This window comes from Microtus ochrogaster, chromosome 21 (assembly GCF_000317375.1).
Source record: "Microtus ochrogaster isolate Prairie Vole_2 chromosome 21, MicOch1.0, whole genome shotgun sequence".
Classification (NCBI taxonomy): Eukaryota; Metazoa; Chordata; class Mammalia; order Rodentia; family Cricetidae; genus Microtus; species Microtus ochrogaster.
Genome location: NC_022022.1, coordinates 19,996,326 through 20,011,245, shown reverse-complemented (window position 1 = coordinate 20,011,245; position 14,920 = coordinate 19,996,326). Strand labels below are relative to the sequence as shown.

At 43.9% G+C, this 14,920-nt stretch overlaps 1 protein-coding gene across 1 annotated transcript in view; it reads right to left on the bottom strand.

Moving 5' to 3' along the window:
* The window catches only part of Sec24d (SEC24 homolog D, COPII coat complex component), an 86,602-nt gene that overhangs the window by 13,267 nt on the left and 58,415 nt on the right, over nt 1-14,920 (bottom strand). The window contains exons 12-15 of the mRNA XM_005357230.3: nt 9,667-9,858; nt 8,701-8,794; nt 2,908-3,024; nt 2,094-2,264 (exon numbers count right to left, since the gene is read on the bottom strand). Coding sequence (XP_005357287.1) covers nt 2,094-2,264; nt 2,908-3,024; nt 8,701-8,794; nt 9,667-9,858 — 574 coding nt within the window. The remainder of the gene's footprint in view (nt 1-2,093; nt 2,265-2,907; nt 3,025-8,700; nt 8,795-9,666; nt 9,859-14,920) is intronic.

The window sequence follows — 14,920 nt, the reverse complement described above, 5'->3', positions numbered from 1 at the left end:
CACACACACACACACACACCAGATGCCCGACTATGGATACTGTACACACACCAGGTGCCCGACTATGGACACTGCACACACACACACACACACACACACACACCAGGTGCCCGACTATGGACACTGCACACACCAGGTGCCTGACTATGGACACTGCACACACACACACCAGGTGCCCAACTATGGACACTGCATACACACACCTGGTGCCCGACTCTATTCCTGACCATCATTTTCACCTGGCAATATTTTTTAATGGAAGACACTATTAAAATTTTTACTTTTAAAGCTGAGAAGGAGATGCTAATATGATTCTGTCTTCAACAATGCACGCAAAAGCTGAAGCGAATTAACACTAACGCTGATTATAAAACGTCCTACTTACTGACGGTGCAGACAGCTTTCTTCTATGGGATCATGACACCACTTCTTTTTTTAATAACATCGATGGAATCAATAATAAACTTTGGTGTAGTGACAAACAACCAAAGCGCTTTTATCAAACACTGCACAGAACCAGCGCATTACTAAGGGAATGGAATCAACAAGGTGAAGTCCAATGCCTCTTGCCAACACGACCCTTGGTCACAGTGCACCTAAGTCACTCCCATGAAGATAGCCTCACCCATGTGGGACCCCAGCACTACCCCAGCCAGGACTTCGTTAGCAAGGAACGGAAGATGGAGGTTTCTGAGCAAATGTATTCCCTCACTAGAGAGTGACCTGAAACAGTCACAGCGGGCCTCAAATACCTGCACTTGTACCAGAAGAGTGTCTGGATTTTACCATTATTAAGGGCTTATGTTCTAGAGTACCTGCAACGACATACGTTTATCCTGAAGTCTTCAAGGGGTCTTAAGCTTTTTTAAAAACGCATTTCATTTTCAGTCTTTGGCCTTCCTAAGTCTCTTACTTAACTTCCCATACAAATACATAACTGGGTGCTGTTTTCCACCCCTCAGCTAAGACAGCATGAGCATTTGTCTTAGGAGAACAGCCCTCTGTGACCAGTTGCCCTGTGGAGCATGAACATCAGTGGCCTGGCCCTGGGTCCTCCTGGGGCCACACCCATTCTCTGTGCCTAAATACAGTAAGACTTCGAGGCACAACTGTCCCCAAGAGAAGCCTGTCCTAAACTGGGGCGTATGCCTTTGCCTAATTCAGGGGAGGCACTTTAGTCCAATGTGTAAGAGAGGGGGTGACAAACTGAACCTGCCTCATAGTTCAACAAATTAAAACAAGCATGCAGTTACATTTTCAAACATTATCTTAGATGTCTCTTATATAAAGTATACTTTCCCCCATTGCAACGTTCACATTAGTATTCAACTCTGGGGCAGTATGACCGTGATGTGTGAGCTAAAATCAGTAGGAGGCCAATCAAACACACACAGTTTTATATCATTCGAATTTACTTTTGCTAGTTGTCCACAATGCAACTTTCTTAAACCATCAAACTGAAACTGGGCTGGGGAGATGGCTCAAGCCTTAAGAACACTTGAAGTGGCTGGGCAATGGTAACATACACCTTTAATCCTAGCACTCCTGGGGCAGAAGCAGGCAGATCTCTGTGAGTTCAAGGTCAACCTGGTTTACAGAGCTAGTACCAAGACAGGCTCCAAAGCTACAGAGAAACCCTGTCTCAAAGGACCCAAAAAAGAAAACAAAACAACAACAACAACAAAACCACTTATTGTGTGAGTCTAAAGGACCACCTGAGTTTGGTCCTGACCCACATGCAAAAACACAAACAATCAATAGGTATGGTAGCTCAAAGCTGTATCTCAGAACTCCTACGGCAATACAGGAGGCAGAGTAGAACTCCCAGAAAGCTTGCTGGGCAAACTAGCCTAGGGCAGTGCACAGTACACATGCAGAAACAAGGAAGACCCAGCTGGAAGGAGAATCAATTCCTCAAAGTCCTTCCTGACCACCAGAAGCTCTCAGTGACACACACATGCCCCGCGCCCCATGCACACCAGAGGGATGGGGCGGGGGGGGGGGAGAGAAGGACAGAGACAAAGTACATCTTAAGGGAATATTCAAAATTCAGCCAGGAGGAAACACGGACACACAGATGGCTGGCCACTTACCTGAAACCCATTGTACTTGTAAAGGGTTCCTCCTGTGAGCAGGGGGACCAGCCCCAAGGAAGCCACATCCGCATACTGACTGGGGAAGAGGAAGAGAGTCACCGAGCAGCTATTGGCCACACAGTCCTTGGCCAGAGATTCATAGACAGTTGATTGGGGCTGGAAAAGCATCTGAGGAAAAAGATGGAAGAAATGAAAAGCTATGCAGTATTTTTTTTATTAAAATTTAAGTTTCTATTAATTTTTTTAATTGGACATTTTAAATGGGGGAAAATACGGAATTTCTACCTCCAGTTAAGTGGACTAGGCTAATGAAATGAAATAGTTGGTTTCTTTCAGGTTATCTGTTGCTCCAACACCCCAATGGAGCTGTCCCTGCTCCCATCCTCAGCCTGTAGGCCTGGATGCAGCTCTGTGAATCGGATGGTGCTGAGTGACTGAGGGGCGTGCACCTCAGCCACACCCATCTTCCATCACCAAAGACTGTTCCCGGCTGCCACACTGTCTTGGACTTGAGTGGAGGCTTCTTTTCAGCATCTGACCTTGGCTTCACGACAGGTGTCTCTTCCTTAGGAGAGTGAGGTCACAGAGCAACCGCCTTCCCTCTCTACTTTCTTCTTTGTGCAAGCCCTCCCTCCCATTTCTCTAAAATTCTCAACTGACACAGGTTACACACAGAAGATGTTTCAGCTAGCAGCCTCTCTGGCGATATGAAACCCCCTAGCAGTTTTCAGTTCCGAATACTCATGGAGGTTGGGACCCCCCTTTAACAACGCTTCAACGGACGCTTCAAAGAGTAACCGCTCCCAGGTACCTTCTCTTTGTCTGTGTTAACCAGCTTTTTGTCGTCTCTGTTCTTGAGTTTTCCCGGTGCTTCTGCAGTAGGCAAGGAGGAATGGAAGAGGAAAAGCTTCCCAGGGCACTCTGCTGCCTAAAAGCAACACACAAAATGTCTGGTTGTTGTGCTTTTATTTTCAAGAGAATCAGAAATGTACGAAAATCCTACCTTACTGCAGTCGGGAAGTTAAAGATGAAAACGAAGAACAAACTACAGTTGAGGCGCGGGGGGGGGGGGGGGGGGACAAAAGGGACCTCTTGCAAGTCTCTAGAAGGGAGTCCACCAGCCAATCAGAATGGAAAACAGTGTGGAGGGCCCTCCATTAACTGCAGAACCACCAGACTGTGGGAAGGAGCTTTCCGAGCAATACTGTTAGTAGGTTGCTTCTGCAAACCAAACTTTCACCTAACCTGGAGCCAAGTTAATGATGCACTTGTAGACTATTTATCATGGGGCACTCTTCTGCTTATACACTGTATACTCAGAATTAACTGACCTTTGGGGAAAAAAACAATGTAACTGATTTTTCTACCTTTTGAACTTCCTGATATAACATGTTGTCTGTTTCTCCCTAGTGACCCATTCACTCCCTAACTTAGAACAGTGGGGGGGGGGGGGCGGGTAAGATGTAGAGGCATTGAAATCAACCTAAAGGGGTTTAAAAAAACAATACATGAGTATAGATCAGTAACATGCGGTTATGGTATTGTGTGCTGTTCAGGGTCTGTAGGGCCAAAAAGCAATATGCTCGCTTATGAAATGTCTACAAAAGACTAAGACATAAGTTCCTATTTGCTGCGCTGTTCAATGCGTAAAGAGGATGGCCTTTGTTCAAGAGACCCCATCAGGTCAGAACTTGTCTAATCCAACAGGTTCACTCTCAAGGAAACAATACTAAGGGTTAGTTTCTTTCTTTTTTTTGTGTGTGTGACATTGTCTCGCCCAATGACAAAGACACAGTACTTCTAGATATATATACAAAGCCCCCTGAGTCCACACAGCACAGTAAGACCTGCAAACCCATGTTTATGATAGCACTGTTCACAGCGGTCAAGTAATGGAATCCGTCTAGGTGTTCCTCAGTAGGTGACAAAAGGGCATGTAGCACCTAGACACATGGAATTTTAGTCAGTTTATTAAGTGGACTAAAATTATTTGCTGGGAAATAGATGCAAATGGAGATGATCATATTAAGTTAAATAAGCCAGACTTAGAAAAACAATAAGTTTCCTCTCATTTTTGGCTCCTGTGTTTCATATATACACAGACAGCCATACATATATATGACATGCTAGCAGAACAGATACCGGAGATGGGGAAGAAAGAAGGGGTGCATGCAGGAGAGACAGGATGCATCCAGCACTCTCCACAGTGTGTGTAAGCCAACAAAGCATTTGAAAACTGCCTACTTATTTCCAGAAGGCTTAATTTAAAATGTTCTTCAGCATTAAAACTGCCACAAAAAGCAACACCCTGCATTTGTGTCTGAATGGTCACCACCACCACATTTTCCCTCAAATTTAAATGACCCTCCCCTTCTGTTTCCTGCTTCCCAGACCACATCTTGTCTTTTACTGTATAAAGGAAAGTGAAAATCACATCATATGGAGACCTCCTGTGTTAATTGGAGCAAACTAAAAATATTTCTCAGTCACACATCAGCTCTCAGAAATATAAAGTAAAATGTTTCTCGTCTGAGCCACCCAGTTCCTAGAGAATTCACTATCAATGTTCTCCGCGCCCTTCTGGATGTTGTCTAGTCACAGAAGTGCTGAAACTTGTACTCCAAAGATCACAGGTCCTAGTTCCCACGGGGTTAGAGTCTTAGCCATTGTGTTAGCTCTGTGACTTTAGGACAACCACTTAGCTCCTGTCAGCTTCATGCAAACCATACATGACAGAGTAAGCACAGAACGCAAGAGTTAGAAGACATCGATGGTTTGGTTAGTCATAATAAACATACTTAATTGCCTGGTTAAAGGAATGACAAGGCCCTACTCAGGGCCCAATAAGAAACTCAGCATTGCAAAAACATGAAGCAGCTGGGGCTGGGCGAATGGCTCAGAGCACAAAGTGCTCGCCATTCAAGCGTGAGGACCTGAGTACACATCCCCAGCTTCCACATACAAAACTGGTGGGCATGTTGGGTGCCTGGAATCCCAGCATTCAACTGGGAGAAACAGAGAAGACTAGCCAGAATTGGCAAGCTTCAGGTTCAGGAGAAACCTTGCTCCAAGGAATAACCACCGACACCCATGCAAGTCCAACTTTTTGCCCAACTCTGTTCTTATGATTTACTTATTTTTATCTTCTGTGTTTGAGGGTTTTGCCTGCATGTATTTCAGCACATGGTGTGTATACAGTATCCATAGAGGCCAGTAGAGGGCATACAATCCACTGGAGTTACAGGCAATTGTGAGCCACCATGAGGGTGCAGGGAACTGAACCTGGGTCCTCTGCAAGAGCAGCAAGTATTCTTAACCACAGGACCATCGCTCTAGTACCCTTTTAGTCCAGTTCTTATACAGAAGTTTATGTATCACATTACTTGACTTAGATAAATGTGTTTGTCAGCTATCAGCATGTAATTGGTTCGTGCGTGTGTAAGAGTCTGAAGGAAACACAGCTGTTACTACATAGGAGGAAACAAGAGGCTGAGATTGGGAAACGATGTGGACATAGCACAACGGGAAAGCATAAAGTCCTTAGTCGGGTATTTCCAGGGCCTTTAGGAACATGTGCAGGACTGCCACCAACATCCCCAAACTGCCACCGTTTGCCTTTGGGACAAATTTACATGGCTTTTTTTCTAATTTTGATCTGTTCTGTTTGCTTTAAGAAGTTTTGTAATAATAATTCTATACATATATGAATTACATATGCGCATATACATACAATTGGCATATATTAGTGGTATATAATAATTATATAATTAGTAGCATTTATAATTATACATGTATATATACATATAAAGCTTTTATTTGGTATCTGTCTGGTAGAAAGAAAAGTTCTGAAAGGCCTTCACAGTAAAACATGTCCCCCTTTTCTTCCTTTTTAAATAACTTATTTATTTAAATTAACATTTTTCGTTATTTTACAAACCACGGTTTCCCTCCCTCCTCTCCTCCTACTCCCTCCCCCACACCCTACCCTAACCACTTCTCATCTACCCCCCTTCCCATTCACTTCTCCTCCATCTCCATCAGAAAGTGGCAGGCCTCCCATGGGCATGAACAAAGCATGGCACATCAAGCTGAAGCAGGACTGAGCTCCTCCCCCTGCATCAAGGCTGGGCAAGGTAATTCAGCTCCCCCCCCCCCCCCTGAAAGCCAGCTGAGGGCCAGGGACAGGTCCTGATCTCAATGTCAGGAGCCTGTTTCTGCTCCCTGCCCATACTGCTGGGATTGCTTCTCTGCCCTCTGTACACAACCATCCTGAGCTACTGACCAAACCACAGTCCTGAACTTTCCCAAGTTACCCCTGGCCTCCCTACTCCCTCTTTTACTACCAGAAGAATTGTTTCTCATGATGGAGAATTAAATCTCTCCTGCAACGCTTCAGAAAACTTAGGCACAGGACAGTCTAGATTGCTTGAAAAACACAAACACTGAATGATTTTTCTTATTGGTTAAAAAGAATGAATGAATGAATGAATGAACGAATGAACAAATGAAGAACGAAGAGGCCTCCTCAACACTGTTTCTCCATTGCACATTCTTGAACATGTCAGCTTTTGTCACAGTAGGGAAGGCTAAAGGTGAGAATTTTAGAGGCTTTTTGTGCAAACTATACACATTTAAGTCTGATTTTCAGCTACCCGGGACCTGACTCTGTATTCATGAAGTTCTTCTGAACTGCTATGCTTAGATAGTAGGGTTTTTTTTTTTTTATCATTTTAAAACATCAACACTTTTGTGCTGGCTAGTTTACATCAACTTGATACAACCCAGAGTTATCTGAAAAGAGGGAACCTCAATTGAGAGCAGGCCTCCAAGAGATCAGGCTACAGACATTTTCTTAATTAGTGACTGCTGGGGGAGGGCCCAGCCCATTGTGGGTGGCGCCATCCCTGGGCAGGTGGTCCTGGGTTCTATAAGGAAGCAGGCTGAGCAAGCAATGAAGGGCAAGCCAATAAGCCATGCCTCTCAATGGCTTCTGCTCCAGCTCCTGCCTCCAGGTTCCTGCCCTGTTGGAGTCCTTGCCCTGACTTCCTTTGAGGATAGACAGTGATACAGACATGCAACCCAAATAAATCCTTTCTTTGCTAAGTTGCTTTGGTCATCTGTTGCCTCACAGCAAAGATAAGCAACACTAAGACAGTTTTTGTAAACTTCAAGGATTAATATATTAGTAAAAAATATAACAATAAACTTGTAAACAAAACATAATGCAAAAGCTATAAAGACATGAATGACAGGAATCAGAATGTCACGAATGGATGGCAAGGAAGGCTTCCTGCTACAGCAAGCACCGCAGAAGCAACGTCAGAGTTTATTATTATTATTATTATTATTATTATTATTATTATTGACAATGATTTGTCACAATTGACATCAAATTTTAGACAAAGAATAGCTTGTCACCACTCACTCCTCATGCCCCTCAGATGTAAGCACATATTTAAAACATCACTTCCAGCCTTGGTTTAAAGCAGAGCAATGCTTAGAGTCCTTTACAACTTATGATGTGCAGAGAGATTTACTAACGGACTTCCCACTGGAGGACATCACTGACAACATAGCAAACCTTCTCCAAATGAAAAGGAACAGTCAGGATTTTAGTTATTTTGCGATATGGAATATCATAATTCCCAAGGCTTTCTGTTGATCAATGAGGGCTTTCAGTGGGGGCGACTCTAATCATTTGGGATATGAAATCTACTGCTATCTTTATATTAAATGGTCCATGATTCTGACAGCTGAAGACATTGACAACACCATGAGCAAATGCTCCTATACCACACCTGAACACTCAGACATCAGAAAACCTAGACCAGAGTCAGGTACTAGGTCAGGCTACAGAAAGAGATGCACCATTCGTGTGGGATCAGTCCCTAAGCTCAGCCCTGTACCACCATTAACTCTGTTCACTTGGATCGCTCTTGTTGTAACTATTAGTCGTTCTATTTGAGAAGTTGGTGTGGAGTTAATTTTAATAACACAGTTTTAAAACTAGCTTCAGGAATGAGCTGTCAAAATCAACAGGTTCAGCTCTTGTGCTAAAGAAACAGCAAGTGGGGACAGGGCCTTCTAGATCACATTGCCTTCTTCAGTCCTAGCAAGATGAAATGTCATTTGAGGTCAGGCTTCCCAATGGACACAAGGACAACCTCACTCCACTTAGGCAGTGAGTGAGCCATGAGCATCAGCCACTTCCCTGACACCAACTATCCCCAGGCCTCACCTTTGCGTGTTTGAGCCCCAAGGAAGGAAACAACAGGATGGGAATTTTACTCATCGTATTCGATAGCTCTGATTTGCCTGAACTAAGTCTGAAAACAGATCACAAAAAGTTCACCTAAAAGCCAAAGAAAGGGGCTAAGTTGAAATCCTAACCAGACAGCTGTTGTGATGCTCACGGCACTGGGGTGTAAACACAGGAAGTGCTTGTGGCTTGGACCATTTCCTCCTGAAAACGGGGCACGTTTAGAAACCCTAAGAACCTAGGGATTTAACGAAGACTGTATTTCTTTTCGCACACAAGGTCTTCCTTGCTAATTTCTCTGCGACAAACTTCATCTACGATCAAATAGAGGTGGCCACTGCTCACCTTGAGTGCTTCCATGCCAGCCTGAATGACAGGAAGAAAGACTGTCTCGTTTTCATTAGAGTCAGCAAACATCTCTGGAATCTGGTCCAATAAACTGAGGGAAACAAACGGGGAAAGGGTTTTAGGTGCTCAGCAAATCTGTCGTAAACTTCAGAAGATAAATCACCGATATCTCAAGCCCGAACAAATATGACATTTATTTGAAGGACAGCATGTGAGGGTAATTGTTGCCCACAGGGAACAGGCGACCTGCCGCAGACACTCCTTAAGGGAGGCTGTTTTAGCACAGTCTGGCACCAAAACCTATTCTTTGGATGGAACATTTACTAAATTACATTCTTTGTAGATGCTTTTGATTCAAAATATACTTATTTATAATACCCAGGACTCTTTAAATAACACTCTATCTTAATATGTACAGTACACGAAAGAAATGTATTTCTTTCATCCCCTCTCCATCAAGGAGAAAGAATTTAAAGGCTGAGACTGAATTTTTTTTATTGATTTTTATTGAGCTTTAAATTTTTCTCTGTTCCCCTCCCCTTCAACCCTTTCCCATGGTCCCCATGCTCCCAATTTACTCAGGAGATCTTGTCTTTTTTTACTTGCCATGTAGATTAGATCTATGTATGTCTCTCTTAGGGTCCTCATTGTTGTCTAGGTTCTCTGGGATTGTGATTTGTGGGCTCGTTTTCTTTGCTTTATGTTTAAAACCCACTTATGAGTGAGTACAGGTGATAATTGTCTTTCTGGGTCTGGCTCACCTCACTCAAGAGACTGAATATTTTTTAACTGGTCTACACCAGAAAGGGGTAAATCTAACATAAATCGTAAGAATTGTATACCCTATGCCTTAAGCCTCCTGCTATTGACAACGCCGAACAACATTTGTAGTTGGCTGGAAACACAACATGACTTAAACCATGCGCCTGATTTGCATTTAATTAGAAGACACCTGATATTTACTTGTGAATCACAGATTGAGATTCTTGATAGTTGACAAGGAACCCATCCAACAAAGGAACAAAGACCTCTGCAACATCGGTCACCACCATCATCTGAGGTTGAGCCAAATTACTCTTGACGTTAAAGAAGTGCAGAACTTTGTTGTAGGTGATGAACCCAACCCGAATGGCAGACGCCTCTTCATGTTCCTCCCTAGGAGAAAAAAAAAAAAAAAACAGAGCCAAACTTCAGGCACAAGCTCTCATGAACACAGTCTGACTCTTTCTCAGAGGTGATGAAGATGCCATAGACTTGGGACTTGGAGAACATTTTGACTTCTTCAGTCTTTTGCCTGTGAGACGAGGCTTCTACCTAAGTTCAACAACTGTGTCCCCTATAGAACACAAGGAAGGCATAAAGTTCTGGTTTTAATTTCTAGTGCCCTTAGAAAGCAATAGTGAATCATGGCAGGAAGGGATAGGGATTACTTCAAAAATAAGCAGGTCGACATAGGAAAGCATTCTCCAAATTCTAGGTCAAGGGTTAGATATTATGAAAACACTTCATACATATTTGCTCATGGGTTTCTTTTCTTTCTTTTTAATTGTTTTTTTTCGGGGGGTTGGGGGGCATCTTTTCAAGATGTGGTTTCTCTGTGTAGTTCTGGCTGTCCTGGAACTCACTCTGTAGATCAGGCTGGCCTTACACTCAGAGATCTGCCTGCTCTACCTTCCCAATGCTGAGATTAAAGGCAGTCTCCACTATGCCTAGCTTAAATACAATTCATAGAAGTTAGAAATTTTAGAATTCCCATGAACGATCTGGGCTTATTACATTCATATAAATAAAATGTTCTTAGAAGTAACTAAAGGACCGAAGCAACGAGACACCTGAAGCGCGAGAGGGAGGGGACGCTTGACTTACTGATAGGAAAGGACTTTCGGCTCCTGCGGGATATTTTTGCTACACATCCTACAACATCTCAATGTAGCAATTGCTAGATTCTAACAACATGCCACAGGAACATATAATGGCAAGTAAATTACACTCATAAATAAGATTTCTTGTGATGGTCGTAACGGGAAATGAAACCTATGAAACTATACTAAGCAGCATCTTTTCTTTCAGGAATTCCAAGCAGTTTGTTAGTGTTCCAGAAAGTATAAGATGAGCTCATTCACCTCAGTCCACAGCAAAGATATTAGAGTTTAGCGGCACGGGCTCCTGTTGCCTGCTCGATAACTGCATTTCTGCCCGCTCGCAATGGCCTTAAAATACCCGCACCACAGGCGCTCTAAGATCCACCGGCAAATTCAACACAGTGCTCAGGGTCTCGATGGCAATCACGATAGAAAGGTAAATGGTGTTTTCCTTAACTCTTCCATTTCAGTGGCATCTCCTCTGCTTAGGACACCGTTTTTCTGGAGAAGGGTACTTTTCTCATTCCTGAATTTTCTCTACAATATCAATGATATTGAGGCTGTTTTGGTGTTGTCTGTAACCCAAGCACTGGAGGATAGAGACAGGAATATTAGGAGTTTAGGACCAGCCTCAGCTACATCAGAGTGTCTCAAAAACCTCAAATAATGAATGAGGTGTGTGTGTGTGTGTATTTATATATGAACAACTTGAACATGAGGGGATAAAAAGGAAATGAAAGTGCCCACAAGAGATATCTCAAGTTGAAATGTCAGCTTTCACTGCAGACTGCTGAGTGCAGGCTGACATGAACTGGTTTTTTTTTTTTTTTTTTTTTTACCTGTTTTGCTTTTTTCCTCAATACGGTTTTCTAAATTGGTAACGTTTCAAAGGTTCTCATAACCTATTGCAAGAGCAGTGGGTAAATGCTTACATTTTTGGGCATTTGCAATGATTTCAGAAGTAGGAGTCCTCATCTACTGGGTTAAAACACACACAGGTGTCTCCTGCGCTGTCTGAGATCACATGAGCAGCTTCCACACTTCTATGCCGCGCCGCCCCAGGTGACACCACAAACACGGCGCTGCTTCTGGGCTTTCTCCGCTTCCCTGCTATTAAAAATCTGTTCGTCGAGACCAAGCATAAATCCTTCCTCCTATGAAATCTCCTGAGGGGACCAGCTAGAAGTCACTTCCTCTTCTGAATTCCTGTAACGCGTGTTTCTCAGTGTCCAGTACAAATGGAAGCCGACAGAAGGAAATGCCCAAGACTCATCCACCACCCCTCCTGGCCCCGTGCCATTCCACAAAGTCTACTGCGGTGGAGAATTTGGCTTTTACTGAACTTATGAGACACTGGACTGTGGGTGGCAAATTAGAGCTTGTAATGGTTAATCCCGGTTTTTAACTTGACTGGGTTACGAATCAACTGAGAGAGATTTCTCGGCAGATTATCTAGATTAGGTCAAAGACTCATCCTGAAGGTGGGCAGTAACATTGCTTGGGGGAGGGGCCCTAAACTGGATAAAAAAGAAGTTGGCTGGAGAGAGGGCTCCGTGGTTAAGAGCATTTAGGGATCTTGCAGAGGACCTGAGTTCAGTTCTCGGCACCATCTCTAGTGGCTCACAACTTCCTGTAACTCCAGCACCAGGGGAATGTGAAGTCATCCACAGATGCCTCTGTGGGCACCGGCACTCACTCATGTGTGCACCCCCATAGCTGAGTCAAATAACTAGGGAGGGGGTGCACTGTGGAGTGGCCATCATCAGTCATCTCCTCTGCTTTCTGACTGCAGGTGCGATGTAACCAACCTGCTATGATGCTGTGTGCCCTTAAACTGCGAGTCAACGAACCCCTTCTTGCAATCTGGCTTAAAATCCGTCTGGCTAGAAATATTGGCATATGCAATAAGAATATGCTACAAATTAGGTTTTTTTATTTGACAAAAAGTTCACTAGCATGTCACTCATTCACCTTTGTTTCCCAGTAACCATTCATTGCATAAATAAGTATGTCTGATAAATCATGAGTGACTGATTCTTTTCATAGTTAGATTGGAGTCAAATAAAGTAACACACACACACACACACACACACACACACACACACACACACACACACAGAAAGAGAGCAATACTCCAGACTGATACCTCTTACTGGATTTGGGCATATGCTATCTGGGTGGGAAAGAGCATCTTGGGATCCACAGGGATAGCTGATAATCTAAATTGACATTTATAAAGAGCATCTAATCAGAACATCTCACATCATTGTAAGACCGTATCACTCATCTTCATAGAAACATGCTTTTTAATTTGAGAAACCATATGAAAACTTTTCAAAAATTTGTTCAAAGATGTAACTGTCCTAAAATTTCCTCAACACTGTAACGTATCACATGAAGAAAACTGGCTTTCCCCACTAGTTCTGCGTAACTCTGTGAGGTACAAGCAGGGCTGTATCCTAACTCTGCAGGACACATGAAGGACTCTGCACAGTTCTGTAGAGCACATGAATGGCTGTATGACTCTGTAGGGTACACGAAGGGCTGCACAGAACCATGTGAGGTACATGAAGATGACAGGGTTTAACGGGCCTTCCTCTTCTGCGTTTCAGCTACGCTCTTTCCAACAGCAGCCAGATTGCTTAATATATGAATCCGGCAGAGCAATACCACAGACATTAGTAAGCAGATAAACCACAAAATTCCTAACTCATGAATTTCCATTATTTTTAGACAGTTGTCTTCTTTTGTACTCTCTGTGTATATTTATGTGGATATGGGTGCATGCGGAGGCCAGCAGAGGGTACTGGATGGCATCCTCGGGACACCAGACAAAGTTGCTCATTGGCCAGGAGCTCGCCAATTATGCCAGAGTCGCTGCCAGCCACCGGCCCTTATCTGTGTTCTCAAAATTGAACTCGGGCCCTTTCACTTGAAATAAAATAAAACAAAGGCAAGTGCTTATTAACTCGGCCATCCTGCCAGCCCCATGTCCAATATTTAATTCATCAACGTTGGAAAGAAGCAAAAGTGAAATTAACCCAGTGATTTACTATGAATAACAGATGAAGGATTGAAAAGTTTTTCCTCCTTGTTTCAAAGAAGTCAGAAAAATCTAGAAACTTTTCAAAGCCAGTTCAGAGTCAAACAGAAAAGAAGGGGTTTCCCTTTTCAGAAAATTCAGAACATTCTAGAACAGCAAGCACATGCACACTGTTTTACAGAGATCATGTAAGACATGCCACCTGCTTTTAGTACAAGAGCAATCAAACTGATGGGGCAGTCTTACCATAAAAAAGGGGAAAAAAAGCTGCATATACGCAGAGACCAAAACAAATTTCAGACAGAAAGCAACCAGGTGTTTTTTGTTTTTTTCAAACGAAGACAGTTGGCTTGACAACACAGAGTTTAGAGAGATTTGATAGCGTCAGAGAGGAACCAGCTGTAACCTTCGACTTTTTTCTCTTGTCTTCTGCCAGAGTCAGACATCTGCTTCAGGGGTGCAGGTACAGTGAGAACAACAGAGTGTGTGACTTCAGATCTGAGAGCAAGCGCTGCACGCTGCACGCTGCACGCTGCACGCCGCTGCTCCCGGTAAGGAACACGGGGTTTGTGGGGTGACTTGGTGAAGACAGTTTAGCCTGACTCAGTGGGAGACAAGGAGAGGAGAACCTGTTTACAGAAACCGGAGTGGTTTCTTATAAACTAACCCTTTCCTATAGACTAACCGTCAAATCCAGATTTGAACTTAAGAAGGCCCACGGGCGAGTTCTGTGTGAAGCGCGTGGCGTCTAGCAGAAAACCAATCCTTCTCGAGGCTCTCTGACACGAGACAAAGCAATCTCTGGGCCTTAGCTTTGCCACCTGCAGCTGGCTTCATCTCGCTTTTCACCTCGGGCCAGTCTGAAGTCACCTCAGTGTTTTCCAAACATCCCCACTGTTTTCCAAACCATCTCCACAATATTATGAGTGCCGCTTAACAGATACAAACAGAACTGCTCGTGGGAGGTCCAGAGCCTGCTCATCTCAGTTTCTCGTACACAAAGCATCAGTTTGGCAGGGGGGGGGGGTTACAGAGGAGTGGGCGTTCAAAGGCCACAAAGCACCGTGGCTGAGGAATCCCTCCTCACCCAAATGCCCCCATCCAGAACAGATGCTGCCCTGTGTGCTCAGCAAGGAGGTGAAAGGTATGGGGTGCACAGCACGTCCTGGCCTGTGCAGCACGCCAGGGCCTCTCTACCCTCTATGCATGGCCTCTTGGCAGATGACAACACCCCCTATACCAGTCTCCATGCTTGGCACCAGCTCCAGTTCCAAACAGCTAGCTTGTGCACAGAGACAACTGGAACTCACCA